At 45.7% G+C, this 19,256-nt stretch overlaps 1 protein-coding gene across 1 annotated transcript in view; it reads left to right on the top strand.

The window, feature by feature from the left end:
- TNKS (tankyrase) overlaps nt 1-19,256 on the top strand; it is a 280,881-nt gene that overhangs the window by 182,549 nt on the left and 79,076 nt on the right. The window contains exons 7-9 of the mRNA XM_077814807.1: nt 3,095-3,161; nt 3,622-3,808; nt 16,460-16,581. Of these exons, the coding sequence (XP_077670933.1) occupies nt 3,095-3,161; nt 3,622-3,808; nt 16,460-16,581 (376 nt within the window). The remainder of the gene's footprint in view (nt 1-3,094; nt 3,162-3,621; nt 3,809-16,459; nt 16,582-19,256) is intronic.

Below are 19,256 nucleotides of genomic sequence, written 5' to 3'. Positions count from 1 at the left end.
TATTGGAAATTCTGTGCACAATTTTGAGTGTTGATGGACTTCTGGTATTATTTTGGCAATAAAAATGAACGCAAGGTGTGACAGACGAGGCATATTCAGTTACACTTTTCTGTGACCTGATTATTTTGTCAGGTATATGCATGTCAGCTCCATGAGATTTGCACGTGCACAACTGATGAGATAAACAAGCACCTAGTTTCACAGCTATTACCAGCAGTAAACATCATAGGAAGAGAAGATAGCAGAGCAGTCTTTTCTAAGGTGAATTAACATATTTCATAGATTACTCAGGCTAGTTAAGTCCAAAGCTGACTGCAAAGAGTTACAAAGGGATCTCAGAAAAACTGGGTGAGTGGGCAAGAAAGTGGCAGATGAAATTCAGTGTTGATAAGTGCAAAGTAATGCACAGTAGAAAACAAAATCCCAACTATATATACACTATGGTGGGATCTAAATTAGCTATTACCACTGAAGAAGATCTTGGAGTCATTCTGGATAGTTCTCTGAAAACATCTGTCCAATGTGCACCATCAGTCAAAAGGGCTAACAAAATGTCAGGAACCATTGGGAAAGGGATAGAAAATAAGAAAAGAAAACATAATATTGTCTCTATATAAATCCATGGTTCACCCACACCTTGAATACTGCATGCAGTTCTGGTTACGCCTTCTCAAATAAGATATAGTAGAGTTGGAAAAAGTACGGCGAAGGGCAACAAAAATGATTGCGGGTATGGAAAAGCTTCTGTATAAGGAGAGATTAAGAAGACTGGGCTTCTTCATCTTAGAAAAGATGGCTGAGTCCTGTAGAGGACTGTAATAACACTAATGGGGTGGAGAAAATGAATAGGGAAGTGTTAACTTACACCTTCATGCAACACAAGAACTACGAGTCACTCAATGAAGTTAATAGACAGCAGATTTAAAACAAACAGACGGAAGTACTGCTTCACACAACACACAGTCAATCTTTAGAACTTGTTTCCAGGAGTGTTGGGAAGGCCAATAGTATAAAACAGGGGTCGGCAACCTTTCAGAAGCGGTGTGCCGAGTCTTCATTTATTCACTTTAATGTAAGGGTTTCGCATGCCAGTCATACATTTTAATGTTTTTTAGAGGGTCTCTCTCTATAAGTCTGTATATTATATAACTAAACTATTGTCGTATGTAAAGTAAACAAGGTTTTCAAAATGTTTAAGAAGCGTCATTTAAAATTACATTAAAATGCTGATCTGACGCCGCCGGCCCACTCAACCCGTTGTCAGCCTGGGGTTCTGTTCACCTAGGCCAGCAGCAGGCTGATGGGGGCCTGCGGCCGGGACCCCGGCTGGCAAGGGGTGGGCAGCCAGAACCCCAGACTGGCAGTGGGCTGAGCGGGGCCGGCGGCCGGGACCCTGGCGGACAAGGAGCCGGCAGCCAGAACCCCAGACTGCCAGCGGGCTGAGAGGGGCCGGTGGCCGGGACCCCAGACCGGCAGTGGGCTGAGTCGCTCAGCCCGCTGCCAGCCTGGGGTTCCGTCCACCGGCTCCTTCCAGCCAGAGTCCCGGCTGCCGGCTCCGCTCAGCCCACTGCCGGTCTGGGATCCCGGCCCTGCCCACATGGAGTGGGTACCTACCTTCTCACTGGCTCTAGCCCATTCTCTTCCTCTCTCTCTGCACTGAGCTGAGGGTGGGAGTGCACTGAGTACAGGGCTGGGGGTGAAGGAGCAGGCTGGGGGTTGCGGTGCAGGGTTTGGCCAGGAGCTAGAATGCGGGAGCGGGCTCAGGGTTGGAGCAGGAGGTTTGGATGTGGAGTGCCTACTTGGGCAGCTTCCATTTGGTGCGAGGGGTGCAAGTGGGAATGTGGGGGGTGGTGCAGGAGCTCCCGTTTGGTGCTCAGGGTGGGGGTGGGAATGTGGGGGGTGCAAGAGTCAGGGCATGGGGTGTGGGGGGGGCTGGGTATGTGTGGGGGGTGCAGGAGTCAGGGCTGGGGGCATGTGAGGAGGGTGCAGGAGTCAGGTCAGAGGGCTGGGGGCATGAGAGAGGGTGCAGGAGTCAGGGCATGGGGTGTGAGGGGGCTGGGTATGTGTGGGGGTGCAGGGGTCAGGGCAGAGGGCTGGTAGTGTGTGTGGGGGGGTGCAGGGATCAGGGCTGGGGTGTGTGGGGGGGTGTAGGGGTCAGGGCAGAGGGCTGGGGTGTGGGCTAGGGTTGTGGGGGCACTTCCAGCCCCCTGCCCAGAGCAGCTATAACGAACTTGCTTTGGCCTCGAGTATTTCTGTTATTAATAGTCACGTCCTGCCCCCTGACTGACCCCTCAGAATGCCCGACCCATCCAAACCCCTTCGCTCCTCGTCCCCTGACTACCCCCTCCAGAGACCCTCCTCCCCTAACCACCCCTCCCAAGAGCCCACCCCCTATCTAAGCCCCCCTGCTCCTTGTCTCCTGACTGCCCCCTCCAGAGACCCCACCCTGTCCCTAATCACCCCCAGGACCCCACCCTCTACCCAATCCCCCTGCTCCCTGTCCCCTAACTGCCCCGACCCCTATCCACACCCCTGCCCCCTGACAGGGCCCCCGGGACTCCCACGCCCTATCCAACACTCCCATCCCCTGACCGCCCTGGCCCCAGAACCTCCGAACCATTCAACCCCCCCGCTCCCTGTCCCGTGACCGCCCCCCGAGACCCTCTGCCCTTTATCCAACCCCTCGGCCCCGGCCCGGCACCCTTAACATGCCGCTCAGAGCAGCATGTCAGAGCCTGATGCTCTGATCCGCTGGAGTGCAAAGCCCCGCCCCCCAGAGCGCTGCTTTCCGCATTATATCCAAATTCATGTTATATCGGGTCACGTGATATCAGGGTAGAGCTATAATTATGCATGCAGTGAGTGCTATTTCTTAACATTAATGTATGGTAGATTAAACACTTACGTTACATTACTCAAAAATGTTTTTTATGCTATTCTTAATCAGCGCATTATTCTGAAAATAAATGCAAATGTATTTGGTTAAGATTCCATTTGATTTTGAAATCTGCTAATTTTACAGCCTGAAAATACTTCAAAAGTCTTTGAAAATGCTTCCTAGATATGTAATTTTGTTTTATTTTATTTAATCTAGCGGACTTGTACCTCTTCATAATGCATGTTCATATGGACATTACGAAGTCACAGAATTGTTACTTAAGGTAAGTGGAGAAATGGAAGAAAACATGAGCATTGCAATATTGCAAAATTATGGAGAGAGATAGTTACATCATACAATAGTTAAGACTGTAGCCTTATTTCTGTTTTTTTTAAAAAAAAATTGTGATTTTTCACACCTGTAATATATTATTTCAGTTGTGTGGGGCTTTGGGCCTTTAGACATACACCTGTACCACTGAATTAAGTATGTGTTTTTTCCGCATAATCTCGGCAGACAAGCATTAGAATTTAGTTAACTGGAATTTTTTTGAAACAAAGGTGTCTCAATAAAAATTAAGTTCATTGCAAAGTTCAGATTTTGGTAGATGAAGATAAATCAATTATTTTTCATTTCATTTGAAAATAACTTAATGAGTGTTAAAGTTATAAAAATGAAAACCTTGTGATCTTTGTCATGGTTATCTCTTATTACTAACATAAAAATTTCTTTCCCACTCCTAGCATGGAGCCTGTGTTAATGCTATGGATCTCTGGCAGTTTACCCCCTTACATGAAGCTGCTTCCAAGAATCGTGTAGAAGTCTGCTCTTTGTTGCTTAGTCATGGTGCAGATCCAACACTGGTCAACTGCCATGGCAAGAGTGCTGTCGATATGGCTCCAACACCTGAGCTAAGGGAGAGACTGACTTGTATGTATTTCAACCGTGAAATAATTATTAATATAAACTGACTCACCTTTCAACCCAGTTCCTTGTTAGTAATGGGAAATGCAAAACAACAGGATATAGAGGTGTCCATTTCTCACCTCTAAACTTGTAGAGATCTATACATGTTCTCCTTCATGAAATTGCCTTTATTCATAGCGTTTAAGGCCAGAACGGATTGTTAGATCTTGTCTGACCTCCTGCACAACACAGGCCAGGGAATTTCACTTAGTTACCCCTGTAGTAATCCCTATAACCAGAGGCAGATTAAAGTTTCCTGAGGCCCTGGGCCAGAGCAAGGCCCCTTCCGCCTGAGGCCCCGCCCCCATTCTGCCCCTTCCACCTGCAGCCCCACGTCTTTCTGCCCCTTCCCCAAGGCCCACCCCTGTTCCACCCAAGGTCCCCATATTCTCCTCCTCCACTGCAGCCCTGCAACCCCTTTCCCTCCTTTCTCCCCCTCCCTCCCCTCTGCGCCCACGATACCTGAGAAGCTCTGTCCCTGCACCATGGCCCTGGGGTGCAACAAGGAATGAGAGCTCCTCCAGTCCCTGGCCGCAGCGGGGGTCTGGGTGACCAGGGTCAGGGCACTGGAGCTTCTCCCCCCTTGCCTCCTCTCCCCTCCCCCCCCCCCCCCCCGCCAGGCTTCTGCCAAAAGCAGGGTTCTGCTGAGGGGGGAGGGGGCGGGGGAGGGGGCTTCCCCTGTGTCACCTCTTCTGCTTGGGGGAGGGGAGGCTTCCCACGGCTTCTGCTGGAGACAAGGTCTCTGCTGGTTAGGGCTTTTCCTGTCCTGTGGCTTCTGATGAGGATGGGGCCTCTGGGTGGGGAGGGGTTTCCCCCATCCCACAGCTTCTGATGGGGATTGGGTCGGGCTGGGGCCGCTGGAAGGAAGGGGGAGCTTCCCCCATCCCACGGCTTCTGCCAGGGCTGCGGGTGTTGGGGGGGGATTCCCCCACCCACCCAGAGTTGCTGCCAGGGCATGGAGTTGGGGCCGGCAGTTTCTCCCACCCTGCCGGCCTAGTGGCCGGAGCTCCAGGCTTCTGCTGCCCTGCGGGGGATTTTTCCCGGACCCCGCCCCACAGTTGGCCAGGCCCCCAGGGGGCTAATCCGCCACTGTCTATCACTTGGGTTTGACTAAAGCATATCTTCCAGAAAGCCATCCAATCTTGATCTAAAGACTTCAAGAGATAGAGAATCCACCACTTTCCTTGGTATTCTGTTCCAATCATTCTCTCTGTTAAAGATGTGTGCTTTAATTCTGATCTGAATTTGGCTGGTGTGAATTTATAGCCACTTGTTCTTGTTATGCCTGCCCCCGGTAGATTAAAAGGCCATTTGGTACTCAGTATTTTCTTCCCATGAAGATACTTCTACGCTGTAGTTAAGTCTCCTCTGGATCTTCTCGTTGACAAGCTAAGCAACTGAGCTCTGTTCGTCTCTCGCACTAAGGCATTTTTTACAGCCCTTAAATCATTTGTGATTCATCTCTGCACCCTCTTCAGATTTTCAGCATCCTTTTTAAAATGTGGGTACCAGCACTAAACACAGTCTTCCAGTATCTGTCTCACCAATTCCGTCTACAGAGGTAAAATCACTTCCTCACTCCTACTCACTGTTTATACATCCAAGAATCGCACTGGTCCTCTTTGCCACAGTATTGCAGTGGAAGCTTATCTTGCATTGCTTCTCTACTATGACCCCAAAATGCTTTTCATTAGAGCTTGTCAAATGATTAACAAAATTAATTGCGCTTAATCGTGAGATTAAAAAATAATTGCAATTAATTGCAGTTTTCATCTCACTGTTAAACAATAATAGAATACTGTTTGTTTAAATATTTGTTGATGTTTTCTACATTTTCAAATATATTGATTTCAGTTACAACACAGAATACAAAGTGTACAGTGCTCACTTTATATTTTTTATTACAAATATTTGCACTGTAAAAAGATAAACAAAAAAGTAGTATATTTCTATTCACCTCATACAAGTACTGTAGTGCTCTTTATCGTGAAAGTGCGACTTACAAATGTAGAATTTTGTTTTACATAACCACACTCAAAAATAAAACAGGGTAAAACTTTACAGCCTACGGATTCACTCAGTCCTACTTCTTGTTCAGCCAATCGCCAAGACAAATAAGTTTGTTTACATTTACAGGAGATAATGCTGCCTGCTTCTAATTTACAAGGCCACTTGAAAATGAGATCAGATGTTTGCATGGCACTGTTGTAGCTGGCATTGCAAGGTATTTATGTGCCAGATATGTTAAATATTTGTACGACCCTTCATGCTTCGACCACCATTCCAGAGGACATGCTTCCATGCTGATGACGGGTTCTGTTCAGTAACGATCCAAAGCAGTGCAGACTGATGCATGTTCATTTCCATCATCTGAGTCAGATGCCACCAAGAGAAGATTGATTTTCTTTTTAGGTGGTTCGGGTTCTGTAGTTTCCAAATCAGAGTATTGCTCTTGTAAGACTTCTGACAGCATGTCCCACACCTCATCCCTCTCAGATTTTGGAAAGCACTTCAGGTTCTTATCCCTTGGGTCCAATGCTGTAGCTCTCTTTAGAAATCTCATCCTGGTACCTTCTTCGTGTTTGGTCAAATATGCAATGAAGGCATTCTTAAATCGAACAATATATGATCGGTCATCATCCGAGCCTGCCATAACACGAAATATATGGCAGAATGTGGGTAAAAGCAGGAGATGTATAATTGTCCCCCAAGGAGTTCAGTCACAAATTTAATTAACACATTTGTTTAACAAGAGTCATCAGCATGGAAGCATGTCCTCTGGAATGGTGGTCGAAGCATGAAACTTCTGTCACCTGCTACTCAGTACTCTGACACACCCCATTCTGACAGCTCCATTGGCACCGCCATTTGTGGAAGTCTCCAATTCTGAGGATACAAATGTTTGGCGTGGCCTGCCACTCCTGTTTCAGAAGCACAACTACTGAAGGGTTCCAACGGCACCATGACAGTTTCCCACTTTGTCTTACCCACAGAGGTAGTACCCAGCTCTTTGAGCACAGGCTCAACAGCAGCAGGATCAACTGGGTTGGTCATATTGGAGCTCATGGCCTCAGTATTCACCTTGAGAGTGGTCCTGTTCAACTTGGGAGGATTCCCCATCTTGCCCCGACAACCTTAGTCCGGTTAGACGTTCGGACATGGGGTTAGACGATGCACCGATTAGCCCGATTCTTATGGTACTGGCGGATCTGGAGAGATTCCCTTTGTCGTCTCCAAATGTTGCCGTGTCATCAACACCTTCCTCCCCACCAGACTACTGACGGTTTCAAGAGCTCCTACGGAGGCTAGCCAATGCTCTTGAGATCCTACTAGAAGAGGTGCAGGACAGTCATCATCATCATCTACTAGATATTCTGCACACATCAGTACTGGCAACGGTGGCTCTACCAATCAATGAGGCCATTCTTTAACCAGACCGCAACATGTGGCATACCTTGGCCATATGCACACTGACTCCGAAGGGGGCCGAGAAAAGATGGGCCGAGAGAAGATACTACGTCCCCCCTAAGGGGGCAGAATTTCTATTTTCACACCCTCCACCTAACTCCTTGGTGATACAGGCTGTGTCGGAGTAGACGAAACAACACCAGTGCTCCACCCTGGCAGACAGGGAGGGTAAGGCACTGAACCTTATGAGTCAAAGGTCTTCTCTGCTGGACTACAGTTCTGGATCTCTGACTACTTGGCACTGATGGCCAAGTATGACTTTATAAACTCTGGCCGAATGGAAGAATTTACAGACAAGTTACCCCAACAGGATCATAATCATTTTTACAGGAAAGCAAGTTGGTCACCATATCCATACTTCAAGCTGCAGTTGATTCAGCGGACATATCCTCACGTGTGTTAGCAATGGGAAGTGTCATGAAGAGGGAATCCTGGTTACAGTCCTCAGCTTTCCCTAGAGAGGTACAAAACACAATACAAGGACCTTCCATTTGACGAGTCAGACCTCTTGAACCAGAAAACTGATGATTACTTACACTCACTAAAAGTCTCTAGAGCCAACTCAATCCGTGGGCATTTGGAACCAAAAAGAAAAATTTTATAGCCCCCTGCAAAGCCGATGCTGTAGAACAGCCCATTTCTATCACCAATGAGCCTTTGAGCCTCCTCAGAAGCACCGTAAGGTGCACAGAACCCATCCACCTGTTTGGGCAACACAGACCCCTGCACAACACACTCAATTGTCGTGAAAATGGTATTTCTGAGTGCGGCTAGAGAGCTGTCAACCACTCTGTATACCAATGTTCCTATCATGAACCTCTTTTGGGCGTCATCTCAAACTCTTTCTACCAGCATGGAGAGCTATAGCAAAGGACAAGCGGACATCATTCGACGTAGCTACACCTCAAGTTTATGATATCTTCTCCATATCCCTTCCTAACCTCCCTGCTGAGATCACTCTCATGATAGTATTCTTACTAGGGCTGCCAATTAATCGCAGTTAACTCACACGATTAACTCAAAAAAATTAATCGCAGTTAAAACAATAATTGTGATTAATCATACTGTTAAACAATAGAATACCAATTGAAATTTATTAAATATTTTGGATGTTTTTCTACATTTTCACATATATTGTATTCTGTGTTGTAATCGAAATCAAAGTGTATATTATTTTTGATTGCAAATATTTGCACTTTAAAAATGATAAAAGAAATTGTATTTTTTATACAAGACTGTAGTGCAATCTCTTTAATTGTGAAAGTGCAACTTACAAATTTTTTTTTTTACATAACTGCAGTCAAAACAATGTAAAATTTCTGAGCCTACAAGTCTTCTCAGTCCTACTTCTTGTTCAGCCAATTGCTAAGACAAACAAGTTTGTTTACATTTACAGGAGATAATGCTGCCCTCTTATTTACAATGTCACCAGAAAGTGAGAACAGGCATTTGCATGGCACTTTTGTAGCTGGCATTGCAAGATATTTACATGCCGGATATGCTAAACATTTGTATGCCCCTTCATGCTTCGGTCACCATTCCAGAGGACATGCTTCTGTGCTGATGACGATCGTTAAAAAAAAATGTGTTAATTAAATTTGTGACTTAACTCCTTGGGGGAGAGTTTTTTGTACATAATTCTACATTTGTAAGTTCAACTTTCATGATAAAGAGGTTACACTACAGTACTTGTATTAGGTGAATTGAAAAATACTATTTCTTTTGTTTTTTACAGTGCAAATACTTGTAATAAAAATAAATATAAAATGAGCACTGCACACTTTGTATTCTGTGTTGTAATTGAAATCAATATATTTGAAAATATAGAAAACATCCCAAAATATTTAAATAAATGGTATTCTATTATTGTTTGACAGTGCAATTAATTACAATTAATGTTGTTAATCGTTTGACAGCCCTAAATCTTACCCTTGAGATGGACTCCCTCCTGCAGAGACTAGCAGTATAACCAGTTCCTGCACCCTTTCAGGACACAGGGTTCTATTCCAACTACTTCCTGGTACCCAAGAAGAAGGAGGATGGAGACCCATTTTGGATCTCCAGCTCCTCAACTGCTGAATTCGCAAGCGATCATTCCCTTGCTAGAAAAAGGTATGTGGTTTATGGCTCTTGATATGCAAGACGCCTACTTCTATATCGTTGTAGACCTGACCCACGGGAGATTCCTGAGGTTCAAAATAGGACCTTGACACTTGGAACACAGGGTTCTCCCATTCAGACTTACTTCTGCTCCTTGAGTCTTCACAAAGATTTTCTCCGTGGTAGCGACTCATCTCCAGTGTCAGGGAGTCCTTGTCTTCCCCTATCTGGATGACTGGCTGCTAGCAGCGCGGTCCAGAGAGGAAGCTCAAGTATCAACATCTCAGCTTCTACTCCTCCCTAGGAGTAAGCATTAATGTTGAAAAATAGACTTTAAACCGACTTATTCAGTCCCTGGAATTCATAGGAGCTCACATCGATGTGGCTTCTTCACAAGTTATCTGCCACAGGACAGATTCCAAAGCCTACTGGACCAAATAGTAACCTCTAACCCTTTGGTTTCAGCCAGGACCTGCCTTTCCCTCCTAGGGCACATGGCAGCGTACACACATGTCACGCCGTTTGCCTAGCTGCATCTTTGCTGTCTACAGCTATGACTGCAAAGGATTTATTCTCTCATACACCAATTCATGAACACTAATTGTCCTGCCGGAAGACATCTCCTCACTTTGGTGGTGGAGAGACCTGCTTCAAGTCTGCTCCAGATGCCCTTCCTCCTATCTTTGCTGAGCGTGACAGTCATAATGGACATGTCACTCGCAGGTGTTAGGATATAAATATTCAGGCCTGTCTGTAAAGTCCTATACTTTAAGAATTTAGGTATATGTTTATCATTTAGCTAGTTATAGAGGCATAAAAGAAAGACTTAAAATTACTGTTTTCTTGTGTAAAGGCCTTCTCTCACTGTGACAATCTAAGGCCCTGTTCTTAAGCTAAGGCCTTTGGCTAAGCAGCAGAGACAGCCATAAGCTGGGAAGCTTATGGTCACATCCTTACATTTCAAACTGGTCACACTGAAATAAGGTGCTGTTGGGCTGTTAGAAATACAATCCTGTCCTGATAATGCCTATCACCTCCAGATAAAAATGGTTTTAAAAAAAAAAAATTAGTTTGATAGCGTCCTATCTGGCAAGAAATCACTTCTCAATAGTTGTGGTTATGAAACCACAGAACAAGGAGTAGTGGTTGACAGAACAAGGAGTAATGGTCTCAAGTTGCAGTGGGGGAGGTTTAGGTTAGATATTAGGAAAAACTTTTTCATTAGGAGGGTGTTGAAGCACTAGAATGGGTTACCTAGGGAGGTTTTTAAGGTCAGGCTTGACAAAGCCCTGTCTGGGATGATTTAGTTGGGGATTGGTCCTGCTTTGAGCAGGGGGTTGGACTAGATGACCTCCTGAGGTCCCTTCCAACCCTGATATTCTATGGTTCTATGAACCCTCAATTCTATATGTTTTATCTTTATGGCTCCCACTTTTCTATTGTTAATCTGTCTGGTTCTCTAATTGTTTCGGTCTGCTGTATAATTAATTTTGCTTGGTGTAAAACTAATTAAGGTGGTGGGATATAATTGGTTAGCTAATCATGTTAGGGTTGGTTAGGTAAATTTCAGTAGAATGATTGGTTAAAGTATAGCTAAGAATATTACTATATAAACAGGGCAAACAGGAAGTAAATTGGGATTCGAAAATAAGGAAAAAAGGACTTGAATTTAAACTTGCTGAAAGTTCATCCCAATAAACATCCAGTTGTTTGCACCTTCGGACTTGGGATATTGTTGCTCTCTGTTCATGCAAGAAGGAGGAGGGTGAGGGAATAAGTCCTCTAACAGCAGGTTGCGGCAGTCACATGGAAGATCACATGACACAAGGCATCTGGATCATGCGAGAGGTCAGGATGCACATAAACATACCAGAACTTCGGGCAGTGCACAAAGCATGTCACTTGTTCTTACCAGCTATCCACTGTCGCCACATCCTCGTCACATCAGACACCACCACCACAATATACTACGTAAACAAACAAGGAGGCATAAGGTCACCTGAGCCAGGAGGGGGAGGTAACACCTCTGCCCAGGAATGTGGACAGAGGCTGCAGGAGGGAGCCTGCTGGGGGGGGTTTAGTCTCAGTTTTGGTGCTGGGTGGTGGAACGCAGGGAACCCCAGTGCTGGGGTCTAAGCTCCCTGCTCCCCCAGAAGGACTTGACTGAGGGGTCCTGGTTGTACCCACAAGCTCTGTTTGAGACTATGTTCCTATTGTTCAATAAATCTTCTGTTTTACTGGCTGGCTGAGAGTCTCAGTGAATCCCAGGAAGAGGGGTGCAGGGCCTGGACTCCCCCACACTCCATGACAGCTAGATTCTCGGGCTCAATGGCTCCCTGTCTAGTTGGCAGCCGGTATCAAGTGGAGTACCCCAAGGGTTGGTCTTCGGGCCGGTTTTGTTCAATATCTTCATAAATGATCTGGAGGATGGAGTGGATTGCACCCTCAGCAAGTTTGCAGATGACATTAAACTGGGAGGAGTGGTAGATACGATGGAGGGTAGGGATAGGATACAGAGGGACCTAGACAAATTAGAGGACTGGGCCAAAAGGAATGTGATGAGGTTCAACAAAGACAAGTGCAGAGTCCTGCACTTAGGACGGAAGAATCCCATGCACCGCTACAGACTAGGGACCGAATGGCTAGGCAGCAGTTCTGCAGAAAAGGACCTAGGGGTTACAGTGGACAAGAAGCTGGATATGAGTCAACAGTGTGCCCTTGTTGCCAAGAAGGCCAATGGCATTTTGGAATATATAAGTAGGGGCATTGCCAGCGGATCGAAGGACGTGATCGTTCCCCTCTATTCGACATTGGTGAGGCCTCATCTGGAGTACCGTGTCCAGTTTTGAGCCCCACACTACAAGAAGGATGTGGAAAAATTGGAAAACATCCAGCGGAGGGCAACAAAAATGATTAGGGGACTGGAACACATGACTTATGAGGAAAGGCTGAGGGAACTGGGCTTGTTTAGTCTGCGGAAGAGAAGAATGAGGGGGGATTTGATAGCTGCTTTCAACTACCTGAAAGGGGGTTCCAAAGAGGATGGATCTAGACTGTTCTCAGTGGTAGCAGAGGACAGAACGAGGAGTAATGGTTTCAAGTTGCAGTGGGGAAGGTTTAGGTTGGATATTAGGAAAAACTTTTTCACTAGGAGGGTGGTGAAGCACTGGAATGGGTTACCTAGGGAGGTGGTGGAATCTCCTTTATTAGAGGTTTTTAAGATCAGGCTTGACAAAGCCCTGGCTGGGATGATTTAGTTGGGGATTAGGTCCTGCTTTGAGCAGGGGGTTGGACTAGATGACCTCCTGAGGTCCCTTCCAACCCTGATATTCTATGATTCTATGATTCCCAGTGCTGGGCATGAATATGCCTGTGGAAATGGTGCATAGCATATCATACCCTTTTATCTGCAACCTCCCTGCCTGGCACCAAGAACGTGATTGCAGATGCCTTCAGCAGGAATTTTACTACCGACCATGAATAGGAATTGCCTCACACAGTAATCGTGCACATCTTTGACTGCTGTGGGATGCCTGTCAGAGACCTTTTTGCTTCACAGAATACCAGGTGCACCCAGTATTGCTGTAGAGGGGACATGGTCCCCACTCACAGAGCGACGCTCTGGTTGTCAATTAGTTGGACTGAAAGAACTATGCTTTCTCCTCCATACCACTCCTATCGTGTTCCCTCCACAAACTCTGTCGAGAGAGCAATGGCCATTTTGATTGCCCTGTTCTTGCCTTGCCAATTCTGGTTCCCTCTTCTTCTCCACATGTCAAAGCACTCTACACTTCCACTCCAGACATTCCCAGAACTGCTGACACAGCACAACCGCAGACTCAGGCACCCAGATCTACGGACGCAACACTGAAAGCTAGGTTTTTGGCTGAATGCCTTGGTTAGCACGAGAATGCCCATTAGCAGTGCAAGACATCCTCTCCAGTAGCCAAAAGGAATCCATGAGATGCTCCTATAAGGCCAAATGGAAACGTTTCACTTCCTGGGCTCAACGGCAAGGCCTTGTCCCCGAGGCCGTGGGCATGCAGATACTCGTAGACTATTTTCTCTATCTGAAAATCTTGAGTCTCGCTCTCAGCTCCATCAGAGTTCATGCGGTTGCCATTAGCGCTTTCCACCCTCTAGAGGCTGGACATTCAATTTTTATGCACCTTTTGACTGCCTGATTCTGAAAGGGCCTTTTTTTGTAAGTACCCCCCATTCAACCTGTCGCTACCCAATGGGACCTCAACCTAGTGTTCCTCATTAATGAACTCCTGGCCTCCTGCTCTTTCTCTCCTCTCCATGAAGGTCACTTTCCTTGTTGCCATTACTTCAGCGAGGTGGGTTGGTGAACTGGGAGCCATGGTGGCAGACCCCTCCCCCCTTCACTGCATTCCATAAAGACAATGTATCACTCTGATTGCATCCAAGTTGCTACTAAAAGTGGTTTTCTGATTCCATCTCAATCAACTCCTACATCTACATACCTTCTTCCCCAAACCACACATCTTTCATGGAGAACGGCGACTTCATTCTTTTGATGTGCGTAGGTCTGCAAAGGACAGAGCCATTCTGGAAGTCTCCCAGGCTATTTGTCGCCATAGAGGAGAGAATTAAAGGACAGGCCATTTCCATCCAGTGAATCTTTAAGTGGGTTTCTAGGTGCATTACATAAGATGTCAAGACAATCCTCACCAGGTGGGATAGGCCCACTCAATGAGAGTGCAAGCATCAACCACAGCTGTGCGTCATGATGTGTCCCTTGCAGATATATGTAAAACTGCAACATGTAGTTGGTACACACTTTTTCCTCCACTACACTCTAGTATGTGATTCCACAGGAGACGCCTCATTCAGTGCAGCAGTCCTCCATTCTATGATTCCGTCATCTTCCTCGCATTCTCCTCCTCACTATGAACTGCTTGTCAGACACCCTCAATGGAATGCAATAGGGACCATCACTCAAAGAAGAAAGAGAGGTTGCTTGCTGGTAACTGGGGGTTCTTTGAGGTATGTGGTCCCTATCTTTATTCCAATCCCAACCTCTTTCCCCTCTGCTGCGAATCTGATAGGTCTGTGGTGGAGAAGGACCTGGAGACACTGGCAGTCCACCCTGCCCTTTATCACCTCAGGCGAAACCACAAGGCAATACATGGGCGCATGTGCGGACTGCCGAACGATACTACTTTCAAAGGTTCTGGCTCCGGGCATATGACGCACGCACGTAACCCTCAGTGGACTACAGATGGAGACCACACATTTTGAAAAAGCTCCAGTTACTTTCCCTTCTTTCCCTTTAGTAAAGTCATATGTTCTAATTTGGGAACCCTACCCTCTCCACTTTAATCAAACTCAAAAGTTATTGTTTCATTATTAAATAATAATAAGAGCAGAACAGAGTTCAGGGAGATGATTTTAATTAACTTTGTAAAGCAAAAACATGACTTTCAGACAACTTCATTTGGAGATTTATCTGTCCCTGCAAATTAGCCTGTGCTAACCAACTATAATGTGATTGATTTTTTGCTTTTGCAAACTAATGACAAGGAAAGAGAGGAGAAGCGTCAATGATGCTTTGTTTTCCAATATTCTGTAAGGCCTGGTAGCATTGTTGGGCTGTCTGAATCTCACTGCGTTATGCCAGGCTTATTCTCAGACAGGAGAAGATGGTTTTGATGGAACCAGTTCAATACTTTTTGGCACAGATGGCTGTGAAGCAGTAAAAAGGCTTTTGATTTGTTTTGTCATCCAGTTTCATATATGTGTTCTTCCTGGGCTGGAAAATTAGACTAATCTGTTGAAGCATGTCATCAGTTTGACATAGAAAATGCTGGCATGTGGCCTTACAGGGTGAAGTTGCCACTGATACTATAGCTAATTCTCGCAACGGTATTTAATTCTTTGGAATTCATTCTCAAACCCTCTTGATTACTTCATGATGGTCAATGTTCTAAACTTAGGTATGACCATATAAAATATAACTATTCTAGAATTCAGTTTGGTCATAATCATGTTACCAAACTCTGATTCATCATTTGTAACTTAAATAAAGAGCTGCTTTCCACCAGAGCCTTCATTACTCAGTCTTGTTTTTCTGATATCTGGTCAGAAAACCAAACAAAAAGGATTCCTCCTAAACCGGTGGTGGGAAAGTTACGTCCTAACCTTGAGTCTAAATTTCTCTCTCCTCTGTTTTTGTCTCACTCTTATAACAATGAAAGACAATAACACAAGTTATAAAGTTACAGAAAACTGCTAATTCCACAAGAAGTAACTTCTGAAATAAGTTAGAATAAGCCTGCTGACCTTCGGTTTTGTTCATCATTTATTAAAGGGTACTTTTACATATTTGGATATTAATATATCCTGCTCTCCTTACTCTCACCGGTGATCCCAGTGTCATCAGTGGGATTACTTGTAGGAACAAAGTGAGCAGGATCTGATGCTTGGCCATTTTTATGTTAAAGGAGCAATATAATGGTAAGATTCTATGCTACACCTCCAACAGGTGCAATACCGAACTCTCAGATGGAGGAGAGGGTTAAGTAAGGTGGCTTTAAGCCAATTTTGTGTCCTCTTGGTCCTGGATTGATCTGGAGGCTGGAAGGTCCACTGGTGTAATTTGGGCCTGAAATCTCTGTAGTGCTGTGTGATGCAACCCCACCCTGGCATGCCCCCTATGCTGGAGATTGCGGTAGGGCTCTCGGAAGGTGGCCTGGTAGCTGTCTTCTGTAGTGCTGGTCCTAGAAGACTCCTCCTCTGGCTGGATATAGAGTTTTTAGTGATTCTTATAACACTCTTCATCTTGGGGCTGGAGTGGGGTTTTGCCCTGGAAACTGGAACCTTCCTTCCTATCTCACCCCAAGAATATATTTCTGCCTTCACTAGGAGAGGGTTTAGGATTATGTCATCATAGCTGATGTTACTATTTAGGGCAATATAGAACATTTTTCTTTCCCCTTTGGTTAATTCTAGTTAGGTTTCTGAAATAAGATTTATAAATCTGTTGTGTTGCTGAATATTAAGTATGTCTTATTTCTCCAACAGATGAATTCAAAGGACATTCTTTACTGCAAGCAGCCAGAGAGGCAGACCTAGCCAAAGTGAAAAAGACCCTTGCTTTGGAGATCATTAATTTCAAACAGCCACAGTCACATGAGACCGCACTGGTGAGATTATATAGTCAGTTCATTTTTTTATGATATATGTGGAAGTAGTGCTAGTTGAAGAGCTTTTTTTTAATTGCTAGACTATGAAAATGTATTCATCTAAAATTGAGGATGTGCCACCAGGCATCTTATGTGTTAAAAGTAAATCACTGCTATAGAAGAAACATTGTACATTTTTTTCACCCTTGAATTCAGTTTTTATGCAGGATTTCTCCAGAAACCTTCAAGTAAGCTACTGCTTATTTCTTCATGTTGAAACTTTGTGTTCTCCCCACCTGATTACCTTCCCTGTAGTGACAACTGCTAGAGGGTTTCTCTGTGTTCTGCTATCACTGTAGTTGTCTTGTTTTTTCTCTCCATTTTGTCTTATGTTTTATGGACACTTGTTGCAAAAAATATTTTGGGGTGCCAGCGGGTTGAGATGAGGCAGGCAACAGAAACGTATCATGCTGGCTTATGGGAGATTGGAATAAGTTAGCAGGCTGCCCTCTATCTTTCATCTTTTTTAAATCAAATTTTTCACCAGAATCCCAATTAGACTTGCTTCTTGATGAAAATCATTCTCCAACATTCCCACACAGATGAGTTTATTAATAATACTTAATTCTTTCAACATCTGACAGAGGTCAGCAGTGAAACGTTTGATGCTGTTTCTGCTATATAGGGGCTTTCTGGCTCTCACTGACCAACCAGTTGTTTCCCTTCTCCAGCTGATTGGTATAACTCTCTGCTGGCAACGTATATTTGTTGTGATGACATTCAGACCTGTCTAGCATTACAAAAGAACATAAGAGTGGCCATACTGGGGGTATGTCTACACTACGAAATTAGGTCAAATTTATAGAAGTCGATTTTTTAGAAAGCGATTTTATACAGTCAATTGTGTGTGTCCCCACTAAGTGCATTAAGTCGGTGGAGTGCGTCCACAGTACCGAGGCTAGTGTTGACTTTCGGAGTGTTGCACTGTGGGTAGCTATCCCACAGTTCCTGCAGTCTCCGCCGCCCATTGGAATTCTGGGTTAAGCTCCCAATACCTGATGGGGCAAAAACATTGTCGCTGGTGGTTTTGGGTTCATGTCATCAGTCACCCCTCCCTCCATGAAAGCAACGGCAGACAGTCATTTTTCTCCTTTTTTCCGTGCAGGCCCCATACTGCTTTTAGCAGATGGTGCCATAGGTCTGCAAACCGTTGTCATCAAACGACCACTTCCACTGCCACTCTGCTCTCCTGATGCTATGAAATCCACCTCGCAGGTCCTCTCTGTGACCGTCGTCATCCACCGCTTCTGCTGCCACTCTGCTCTCCTGGTGGTCTCGCAGGGCCGCTTCTGCTGCAACTCTGCTTGGCTGCTCTTCTCTCGCCATACCACAGCAAGCGTGCAGCCCGCTCAGCTGTTGTGTAATGGTAGCAGACGGTGCAGTAGGTCTGCAAAATTGGTCATCCAACCACCGCTTCCCCTGCAACTCTGCTCTCCTGCAGATGCCATGCCACGGCAAGCATGGAGCCCGCTCAGATCACCGCAGCAGTTATGAGCATTGTAAATACCTCGCACATTATCATGCAGTATATGCAGAATCAGAACCTGCAAGAGGAGGTTATGGCAGCGCGGTGACGAGACTGATGAGGACATGGACACAGACTTCTCTCAAAGCATGGGCCCCGGCAATTTTGCCATTATGGTGGCAATGGGGCAGGTTCATGCCATGGAACGTCGATTCTGGGCCCGGGAAACAAGCACAGATTGGTGGGACCACATAGTGTTGCAGGTCTGGGATGATTCCCAGTGGCTGCGAAACTTCCACATGTGTAGGGGCACTTTCATGGAACTTTGTGACTTGCTTTCCCCTATCCTAAAGTGCAAGAATACCAAGATGAGAGCAGCCCTCACAGTTCACAAGCGAGTGGCGATAGCCCTGTGGAAGCTTGCAACACCAGACAGCAACCAGTAAGTCGGGAGTCAGTTTGGAGTGGGCAGATCTACTGTGGGGGCTGCTGTGATGCAAGTAGCCAACACAATCACTGAGCTGCTGCTATCAAGGATAGTGACTCTGGGAAATGTGCAGGTCATAGTGGATGGCTTTGCTGCAGTGCGATTCCCTAATTGTGGTGGGGCCATAGACAGAACCGATATCCCTATCTTGGGACCGGAGCACCAAGGCAGCAAGTACATAAACCGAAAGGGGCACTTTTCAATGGTGCTGCAAGCAGTGGTGGATCACAAGGGACATTTCACCAGCATCAACGTGGGATGGCCGGGAAAGGTATATGATGCTTGTATCTTCAGGAAGTCTGGTCTGTATGAACAGCTGCAGCAAGGGACTTACTTTCCAGACCAGAAAATAACTGTTGGTGATGTTGAAATGCCTATAGGCGAATCGCCTGGCCACTGATTACGCGCAGCCAGACACCAGGCTGGTTAGAAGAGCACAGCAGGGTGCGCTGTGCATCAGAAAAGCTTTGAAAACCAGTTTCATGGATGACCAGGCTACGGTGTGACAGTTCTGTTTGTTTCTCCTTGTTGAAAACCCGTCCCCTTGGTTCACTCTACTTCCCTGTAAGCCAACCGCCCTCCCCTCCCCCCTTCAATCACCACTTGCAGAGGCAATAAAGTCATTGTTGTTTCAAATTCATGCATTCTTTGAGAATTCGTCACACAAATAGGGGGATAACTGCC

This window comes from Eretmochelys imbricata, chromosome 4 (genome assembly GCF_965152235.1).
Source record: "Eretmochelys imbricata isolate rEreImb1 chromosome 4, rEreImb1.hap1, whole genome shotgun sequence".
In the NCBI taxonomy this organism is placed as follows: domain Eukaryota; kingdom Metazoa; phylum Chordata; order Testudines; family Cheloniidae; genus Eretmochelys; species Eretmochelys imbricata.
Note: the sequence above shows the minus strand (reverse complement) of the source record. Positions and strands in the feature narration are given on the sequence as shown.